At 36.5% G+C, this 10,257-nt stretch overlaps 1 protein-coding gene across 13 annotated transcripts in view; it reads right to left on the bottom strand.

The window, feature by feature from the left end:
• Positions 1–1,110: 1,110 nt before the first annotated feature.
• The window catches only part of UBR5 (ubiquitin protein ligase E3 component n-recognin 5), an 89,355-nt gene continuing 80,208 nt past the window's right edge, over positions 1,111–10,257 (bottom strand). For 12 of the 13 annotated variants that reach the window (XM_055706323.1, XM_055706325.1, XM_055706324.1 and 9 more), the window contains 11 exons: positions 10,037–10,148; positions 9,354–9,498; positions 8,893–9,023; positions 8,560–8,620; positions 8,068–8,243; positions 7,576–7,660; positions 6,115–6,270; positions 5,610–5,723; positions 4,089–4,233; positions 3,438–3,523; positions 1,111–2,300 (listed from right to left, as the gene is read on the bottom strand). In XM_055706323.1, the coding sequence (XP_055562298.1) occupies positions 2,088–2,300; positions 3,438–3,523; positions 4,089–4,233; positions 5,610–5,723; positions 6,115–6,270; positions 7,576–7,660; positions 8,068–8,243; positions 8,560–8,620; positions 8,893–9,023; positions 9,354–9,498; positions 10,037–10,148 (1,424 nt within the window). In that variant the 3' untranslated portion in view covers positions 1,111–2,087. The remainder of the gene's footprint in view (positions 2,301–3,437; positions 3,524–4,088; positions 4,234–5,609; positions 5,724–6,114; positions 6,271–7,575; positions 7,661–8,067; positions 8,244–8,559; positions 8,621–8,892; positions 9,024–9,353; positions 9,499–10,036; positions 10,149–10,257) is intronic. The other variant, XM_055706326.1, reaches the window with a different exon arrangement.

The raw sequence follows: 10,257 nt of genomic DNA, 5'->3' as shown, positions 1-10,257 counted from the left end.
TATCCTCCTCAGTATGTAAGAACAGCCGTAACAGTATAAATTTTCTCTATACCAATACACCTATTACTAGACTTGTGTAGCCGTACTGCTTTTCGTTTTCATTGATACTAGCATAGAAAATCTGTTACAGTTTTGAATTTAAGCTACACTGGAGGTCACAGCAGGAAATCCTGAATAGGCTCCAATCCTTGTACATTGAAACTATCCTTTTCTAGGATGATTGATTTAGGAAGTGTTAGTACATGCGTAAGTACATCTGTTTACTTGATTCATTTGCAGTTTAACTACACAAGCCTGAAACAGTCAGCCTTACTTAGAAAACATGATTTTCAGCAACAATTTGGCAGCTGGTGATCAGAATTTCCTATCTCAACTGCCCTCCATAACTCTAGCAACTAAATAAATGATGAAGACAGAGGCTTTTTTGAAAATCACCTGTAGGTAACTTCCAGACATCCTCAGCTAGCTGACAGAAAGGAAAACCCAGTAGAGCTCTGGCAAAGGTGAACTCCACTCTGATTTGACGGAACATTACTTTAGCTCTTCCCAACAAAAGGAAGGGAAAAAATAAATAAAATCACTAACATGGGTTGGAGAAGCAAGAAAGCGGGAGAACATCACCACCACAAAAGCTCTTAACCTTCACTACTTCAGTCTGCTAAGCTTTCAGAAATTTCTTTTGACAGAGAAAAAGTAGCTCCTTCCTTTATTCATCACTTTCTAACCCTAAAAAAATCTCTTGAGCATTCGGGAAAACAAGTCCTAAGTTATGGTCAAAGACTGCCCTCCCCAAAATCAACCAACCACTTCAAAAGTGAACATACAGTAGAACCCACTACAATGCAGTTTGAGAATTTTATTCTAACCTAATTACCTTGAGGTTTTTCAGAACAAGCCACTTTCCCTTCAAACCAATTCTGTGAAAAGAAGGGGTTGCCTGGCCTGTTTCATTCAGGATTCTCTGCTAACTGTAAAATGTGGGCTGAATGTCTTCTACAGGTCAATTTTTCAGTTACAAAATTCAGATTTTTTATGAAGAACTATATTTAGTGTATGCTGTTAGCTGAAGTATAAATGGCTAAATAAATAAAAACTATCGTTTCTTCAGTATGACTTGGTATTTCGTCTGTAATTTCTTTATTAAAAAACTGTAACAAGATACTTAAAAAAAGGCTAGATACAAAAGAAGTTAAGCTGCTCACGAACATTAAAGTTTTCCAAAATGTATCTTCAATAATCATGATCTTATAAACATTTTACAGTTACCAGAAAGTGCCCAGGCTGAGTTTACATAGTTAGATAACGTAGTACAAGTGTCAGGTTAGAACTGGTAGTGGAACAATCTCCTGACTGTCTGTTCACTGAAACAGGGATACAAAAATGTTGATTGTGAACTATGAAATACTGTGCATTGGCCTCATCATATGTACAAAAAAACCCCAAAAAACCACCAAACAAAAAAAAACCCCCTAAAGGTACAGATTACATGCAAAATATTAGTGATGGTATCTGATGTGCCAGAGTTCAATGCAATCAGAACAAAAATCGCAATGAAAGTGGTTTCATAAGTGAACGATCCCAACTCTGGGATCTGAGCTGTCAGGAACTTTTTACAAGTTCAATATACATGACACACAACTGCAGCCAACCACAAATTAAACACCATAAAAAAAAGTTAAAATAAAACACAGAACATACTTAATTCTTTATTTTGAAATTCCCTACTCCCTCTATACAAGAACCTTTGCTGAAACACTTTCCACAAAGGCAGCAGTGAATTTTCAGAACATTTTACATATTTTCCCTCAGCAAAAAGATAAATCACAGTGTAAATTATATTGTTCTGCTGTCATCTTTGGCTGGGGTTAGGCAAAGGAGTTAATGACTAGCAAACTGTTGCAATCAGATATTGCCAGTGCTCCTTAGGCCTTTACATTACAAATTTAGTACAGGAATGTTTGCATTTAAATCTTTAAAGTACCACCAGGGGTATGACAGCATTAACTTTCATAAACTTTTATAGACAAATGGAAAAATCTACAAAACTTAGCTAGTAATATTACACAGCAATACACACTTTTTATACTCTACACAAAACCAAAATTCTTGGTCTTAATGGCGAGTAACAATTTCTGTTTCAAAATCTGCTTAGAGGAATAGAGTGGGACATAAAGGCGAGAAATGCAAGTGTTTGCTGTAGGAAGATGTTGGTCATCTGGTGGTCTTATTGTGATTGATGGCATAGGCTGGAATCCCTCCTCACTGGCAGGCAATGATGGACTTGAGGTCCAAAAGTAAACCTGAAAAAAGAAGACCGCATTTAAAATTTTGCTGTACAAGGCTAAAATTAATACTGCCTACATGTTGTGCAAGGACAGCTTACAGAAGAACTGCACAGTTGCAGCAAGTTTAATAACAGCATCTTCTGTTCAATATGCCAACTAAATTCAGTAGTCACACTACGTGCTTTTGTAGCGGCTTCCTCCTCTTTCCTCAACTGCTCATTATATTATATACTTCCATTAAAGCTGATGAAAGCATCACTCAAAATAACCCTGTATTGACAAATCCTCAGTAAATGAAGCATCCCCAAATCCATCTGGGAAGACGGTGACTGCTATCAATACGAAATGCATCAGAAATCTCTCAAAAACCAGTTAGTGACTACAGAATATAGTACTTGTACAGACAAAAGGCAGCAACAGAGAATATTTTGGTTTATTGTCTCAAATGTGCAATACTGACTTGCAGAGCAGTCACTACCAAAGTGTAACCACAGACATTCCTCAACAAATGTGCTCTAGATTTTCCGCTTTTCAGATTAGTCCTTGTTTCCTTTTAACAAACTGCAAAGGAAAGATAGTACCTTAAGTAGCAGGAAGTCAGAAGCACATAGTTTTCAGAAGCGTACAACCAATACAATTTACAGGCAAGTCTTCCAAAAATGAATCCCCCTGAACAGTATCTTTTTCTTTCATGCTTCTCATCAGCTATTCGTAAAGGCCTTTGAGGAGGAGATAGTATCACTACTGACACCTTACAGAGAGGACACAGGTGTTGCCCTCAGGATACAAAGAAGTCAGAGAGAGTAGGTGATCCACAGGAGGAAAACTAAACCTCAAATCCCTACTAGCCCACACCACAGGTGACCAGTTACTCAGCTGAAGAATAACTGTGCAGAGGCTGTAACGGTGCTTCCATAAGAAACCTGTGAATACGGGTAATGACACAGCATGCTTACTTTCCATTGCAAGAAGGTCTAGGATTCACGTGTGACGTTTCCAGAACTAGAAGCCTAATCAAACCCTACTACCCTGCTCTGCTACCATAACTCTTCGCAAACAAAAGTCTCTACAGATAGATACAGTTAAAAACAGTAATGATGCCAAAGTTATTTCAGTTCTTCTGCACATTTCCACTGGGAATGGACAACTTACTAGATCTTGTCTTTCTGTCATACTCATCTTCTCAACTATGGACCAAAACCAACGCTTGAACTGCAAAAGCTTCTCAGCATTTTCTCCTGTGTGAAATGAAAAAGACACATCATTTCACTGGTACACTGGAAGAGAGAGATCTGGTTTAGATGTACTAAGTTGGATCTCTGCTACAATCTCATTCATAAACTCCTGATATTGGAGACACAAGTAATTTCAAAACTAATACACGTATTTTTGAATGTAAAGGCCAACTCTGACATACCTCAGTACAACTCCCACCCCCTCTGTCCCAAAAATCCTAACAGCAGCTAAATATAGTTTAAAAAATATTTAAAGAAATATTAGACTGCATCCATCACATGTATAGTTCTAAATTTAGGTCAGAACCTTCAGAAGAAAAGATATGCTATTAACAATACCATCCTTTCATTTAACATCAAGTAACAGGGAAGTTGGAAAATGTGCTCCCCCCACCAAACTGAAGGCAAAGATTTTTAGAAGTATGTAAAAAACATAGTACTAGTTTTATTAGGACTTTCAGCCAAATTTTAAGAGGTAGTTTAAGTTTAATGGTGGTAACTACTCCATACACAACAAACAGTGTTAAACTATCCCTGCAACTCTGTTTATGAATAAGTTATTTCATACCTGACTCATCATTGAAAGAGGTAAAGCTGATGAGCATCTGCACATTTACTTCACCACAGCCATTCACCAAAAGTCTGAAATCTTCTGCTGTCAAATCTTCTAATGAATTCTTTGGAAGTACATCCAGGAGACCTTTCCTCATTGCCTTAAGTTAAAACCACAAGATTCACATTATAGCCACATCACTTCCAGTCTGATTTTAAATGCATTACTGAAAAGTTCCATGTGAAATCCCCTATTAACTCAAAATTCATTATTCTCCTAGCTGTTCTTTTCTTTCAAAGTTTTACCACCTGAGATGCAAATTCTCCCCAAAAAATGCACCAATCTGTTAAACCCTACCTACTATTGCAAAAGAAAGCAGTAACAGTTTGAACTAGTATTTCACCAGGAGCAGAAGCAAATTAATTCTCTAATGCTAAAAAGATCAGGTATTTTGCTGAGTTACGCTGAATTATGAAAAACACATCTTGCATATTACTTTTACTTTTCTTCCTCAGACACTCACATGCCAACTCTGCTTTAAAAATGTTATACACACACACCCCCTTTATACAAATAATTAATATCCTGAAAAGCTTGGAAATGCCATATTCAAATGGACATATATGAATACATTTGTTTTAGTAAATGCCGAAATGAATTACAAATGTCATGGTTTTCAACTCTTAAAGTAAAAAAGAGACAAACTATTAATGTAGGCAGACACTGAGATCAAATCACTGAATTCCAGGAACACGTTTCTGTGGGACCGTTGGACCTAAACTGCACAGTCCGCTAGCTATCTCAGAAGTGCAGCAGGAAACAGTCAGCAGAAATGACCAAATTTGAATGTAGTATCATATGACAGAGTGTAAGTGGTTCCAAGTACTGGACCTTCATTAACTGTTTACAAAAATATATTATTCCATAACTTTTAAAATAAAAAAGTGCTTCAAAAATCACATTTTTAAAAATGTATTTTTATAGTCAATTGTTAGGTTTCTTGCCAGGCTAGTAAAACAACACCACCACTGCATGTTTTGTAACTGATTTTTCCTTTTGAAACAAGGAGAGAAGCCAGAAGTCCAAGGTGATTTATGTAAATAATTTGAAATTTCTTTTCAGTCTTTATTTAGAAGGCTAAACAAATCTATAACAAATTATTAGAATGAAGTAGCTGCTAAACACAAACAAAAATTCCCAGGAGCATATGTACCACTTGAGCAAGAAATTAACATACATATTTAACCAGTGAGCTCAAGTTTAGAAGAAATGATCTTTCATTCTATAAAAAAAAAAGAGAAATTGCTCGAAGTATTCAGTCTTCACAGTACTGCACTAACAGCTACACAATTAAACACTTTAGAAAAATGCAATATATTAATCTAGCTGTCAAGATTTCAGAACAAATCTCATTAGCAATACCATAATGAGGAAAAGAATTAACTGACTGAAATCTTACAGATTTTTTATGCTTTTGTTTTTGGTTTGTTTGGTTTTGTTTTGTTTTTTTTACAAACTCTCCACCAAAAGACTTACATGTAGAGGCTGTTCTGCTACTACCAACATTCGGTGTTCTGCATATTTCCGGACATACTCATATACATTCTGAGGAGTGACGGGTATATTTACACCGTTGGAAATAAGTTCAACCTACAGCAAAGTAACAAGGACAATTTAAGGGGTTGAGGGGGGAGGGAAGGGAAGGAAAAAAGAAAATGAGATTTTTACAACAGCCACAGTATGCTGCACAGTCATTTATTGCTTAACATATCTCTAAAACCAAGCAAAACTTACTACTACAGGTTAGCTTTAAGGACTCCCTAGGACTGACTACGCTACCCAGAAGTTATGGTAGGACTGACATCACCTTCAAGAAAAAAACCCCACACTTCACTGTCTAAGGAAAACACTGTATTTGAATCTAGGAAGGGTAAAACATCATAATCCACGCTCTTCTCAGATGACAGGAGATGCGTGCACTACAACATACATAAACTGTCGAATTCTGAAACTACAGAGCCACAGGTGTAGCTGTGCTTACCTGTCCTCCACCCTCCTCCTTACACAAGTCTATTGCGAAGGCCAAGTCCATGGCTGCGAACACTGCATCGGCATCTGTACTCTGGGAAGCGAGGATAAGTTGCCGAAGGCTTTCATACATAACCGGATCAAAAAAAGCAAAGTCATGCCAGTTCACCTATTAAAAAAAGATAAATGTTTGAAACTAGATGTTGGAAACATACCAGTTGTTTAAGAATATATTAAAAATTACACGATCCTTGCCTAACCTATGCGCTGGCATGCAGCAGTGCATAACCCATGTAACAAAGCATACAAACACCTGGAAATGCAGGCAGTCCAACTCCTGTTTGACAAAAGCCTGCTTTTGAAGGTACTTTAAAATACCCAACTGAAGCGCATTAGCAGAATTTAAAGACGGACCTGTAAAGCCTTTCCTGCTATTAAGGGCACAGAGGTTATAAAGAAAATGTATAGTGGTTTTCTTTAAATTCTTCCACATATCACCTGGATCAGAGATTTGATGGAGGTTGGCTGAAGTTGGAAACAATTTGCATTAGTGCTCCAAAATGTTCCCCTCCACTAAGTCCATTTAAATGCCTGATGCCCCGATAGCCGCACACCAGTATCCGACAATTCAAATACCAATGTTTACTTGCTGCTTTCTACAGTTCCTTGATTCTTTGTTCTTTATCAGCCTGGAGAGAAATCTACTAACTGAACTAAACCTAATATTCTTTGATGTATCCAACATTTAACTGGAAAGAATACTTATGCAAGAAGAAAAATATGAAGAAAAGAACTAGAAGGGAATCTCTCTTGGAAGACATCAGGGGATATCTGGAGGCGTGTCTTTCTGCCATTAACCCTTTTTCATTAAATATCCTATGTACGCTGGATAAGTGATTATGTGATCAACTTTGTTTTTAAGGAAATTTGGTTTAAGCTTGCTGCATCAGACAGAACTTTACAATGCTACTGACAAATGTGTGAAATGTGCAGTACATAATTAATGTTTACTGGGGCGGGGAAATATTTTTGCTAAAGTAGGTGATCATCAACCTGAATTAAATTATACCTGAGAAAACAATTTAATTACAGTTAAATTCAGTGAGTTCTCTCAGGTATCCAGGAAAATGCTGTTTGGTAAGCCGAGATGCTATAGCCTAGTACTATCCAACACCATGTCTTTGAGTCTTCAGGAAGACAAAAAGAGGAGACAACAAGCTGTTCTGAAGAGTCAAAGGCTAACCTATTACAAACCATTCCATCTTAGTCAAATACTTGACTTCTAGTGCATATACTCAGCTCAAATTCTAGGTACTGAAAAAATGAATACTTCTCAAATTCAATTTAAAGGCATCCTTACAATTCTAATATCAACTCTGCTAGTCAGTACATGCACCTTGGGGGAAAAACAGCAGTTTTTAAAGATAAGATTTCATGTAATTGAAGGAGATTAAAATTTCTGTGTTCAACTTACCTTTCTGCCAAGCAGAACTTTGATTACGTGTCTATTTAATGTGATGGGACATAGTTCATTCTGCAACAAGCACAATCCTAGGATTCTGAAAATAAATGTTCGGGGTTTGTTTTGGTATGACAGAAATTACATTGGAGATCCTTCAGCAAACTCACATTTAAAAAGTCAAAATATTCTAAGCATCAAGCTGCAGCTAGCTTTGCAGTCCTATAAATCCCCAAAAGAAAAACATGGACATACAGAATTTTAAAAAATACTTCCTGCAGTATAGAACTTCCAGATTGTGAAAAAATGATAAAAATAAAAATGTAAGGGGAAAATAAATCTCCAGTTGACATGTGCAAATCCCCCACTATTTAGCTCCAGGTGAGAAATACTGATCAGAAAAGTAGTAAGGGAAGTTTTTGAAGTTTGGATCATTGGTACTTTCCCTGGTATTTTGTATATTTGTTTTTAACATTTTTTCAGACTAGAAAGTTAACAGCAGCATACCTGCCAATGTTCCTGAAACAATTCAGCCTTGCTTCTGTGTTTTTACCAGGTCTTGGTGTATAAAACCCTCGTTTTCCAGGTTGGTAGAAGAGTGGTGCATTATCATCCCCATCATCTGTATCATCTAATTCCATATCTACTACACTGCGGCTGGAACCATGTCGCTTTCTATTTTCCTGTTTTGGAAGCAAGAACAGCAATTAACAAACTTACTTCTAGTAGCTAACACATATCAACAAGCTATTTGCTGATAGACCCAAAGATTCAGGTTCCATTGGTTAAGAATGACCATGATATTGCATAATGGGAACATCTTAAACTTTTGAGTAATTACTGCTAAATCTTTTCAAAAGAAAAAAAAGGTAGCTTCACAAGATAATTAAATGGAACTTTGTCTTGCATGATAAAGGAAGGCTCCAGTTGCTTAGGCTTTTAAAATTAACCAATACAGCTGGATCTTAAGTAAATTTGATTTGTGCAACAGTTCGTTACCTGCACTTTATCTGAAGAGTCTAGCAATCCAAGATCCAATATACTGTCAGCACCATTCTCCCTTGACAAGGGGGGGGGGGATGGGGTGTGAAAAAAAAAGAGAAAAAAAAAAAAGAAAAAAAGGACAGATTTAATTTCACACAAAGAAACTGTCATATTCTGAAACTAGAAAGATTAGATTAAACCAAAGTCAACAAGTCTCTTACCCAAAGAAAAATATCTAGAATAAAGCAAGGAATAAGTTGCATGTATCAGAGTTAGATGTAGCACATTACAAGTGCTTTGGCCACAAAAATAAGTTTTCATTTCTTATCTGAATCCTTGATACTTTACCTGCCATGTGCAATAATGAGTTCCATTGCTTCATCAACTCTTGCTCTAAGGGAATCTTCACTAGCTAGTAACAGAAGCAGCTGAGCAGGGGACAATTCCAACAACATTCCTGTGATTTTACTTGCAAATGCCTGGGGATAAAGAATGGTATGTCTTACTATTCTCCGCCAGTTCTCTCATTTTCAAATATGGTTTTATGAAAGTTTTAGTATTTCAAATACAGAATGGTTTTATGAAAGTTTTAGTATTTCAAATACAGAATGCATTACAAGATATCTCCTAAACTAAATGACAAATCACACAAATAAAATCTTAAGAAAATGCCAAAGAATATAAAAACAGACATACATCTTCAAATATTTTCAGTTATGTAAAACAATGATGGACAAGGAAGTTAATTGTTAAATTAAAAGATTACAAGAACAGCGTATCATTAAGTGTATAACATAGATAAGTCTTACTGGTTGCATTGCTTGCACTCGAGGGTAGAGCCTTTCTCCAAGGGCTTGTCTGTGTGCTGGAAGAGGGTCAGGGTCATCGCTAGGATTTCCTTCTGATGCCGGTCTAAAAGGCCGTGTGTCAATGGAAAGCTGTCTTCTAAAGTCCCTTAAGAAAATTAAAGCAGTGTGTACTCATTTCAGAGGAAATATGCAAATATCTCCCGGAACAGTATAATTTGCACACAGATTCAGAATAGCATTAGCTTTTATGCTGGAATAGTAGTGTTGCTCATAGCTGCTTGGAGAGAATGATTTAGAAACAGAGAATCAAAATGATCCAGAGATTTTAATACTACTAGTATTTTGGATACAGCAGTAGCCAAAGACATGCCACCAAAGGCAACGTTGTTTCTAAAATACCTCACAATTTTATTCCAGTACACAAGTTTTTATTATTCTTTTAGGAGGAGAGATTGATGGCATATGGTTGAGACATAATCTATCAATGCTAAAGTAAGCATAATTATTCTTTACAGAATTAAAATATATTTTGAATTTCAAGAAATTACCCTATAAATTTCTCCTGAAAGTGAAAAAGACAGACACCTTTAATTTGAGGAAGTAAAAATACCTTTCCTGAAGATAACCAAGGCAATTGTTCTATTTGATGAAGTATCTCTACAAATTAAAAATACATCACTTACCTATCCCTATCTCTCCGAGAACCAGCTCGTAAGCCACTACTTCTCCGCATTTCTCTCTCTCGCTCCCTTTCCCGATCTCTCTCTCCCCTATTTCGCAATCTCTGCATCAGACCTGAAGGAGGAAAAACCTCATAAGCTTAAACATCTTTCTATTTCTCTCTCCTACCTAAGTTTCAGTGCAAGGAAGACAGTTTTGGAAGATAGCTTGAAAGGCATTGATG

The sequence above is a fragment of the Falco cherrug genome, chromosome 3 (assembly GCF_023634085.1).
Source record: "Falco cherrug isolate bFalChe1 chromosome 3, bFalChe1.pri, whole genome shotgun sequence".
NCBI classification, from domain to species: Eukaryota; Metazoa; Chordata; class Aves; order Falconiformes; family Falconidae; genus Falco; species Falco cherrug.
This window is presented reverse-complemented; position numbering and strand designations above follow the sequence as displayed.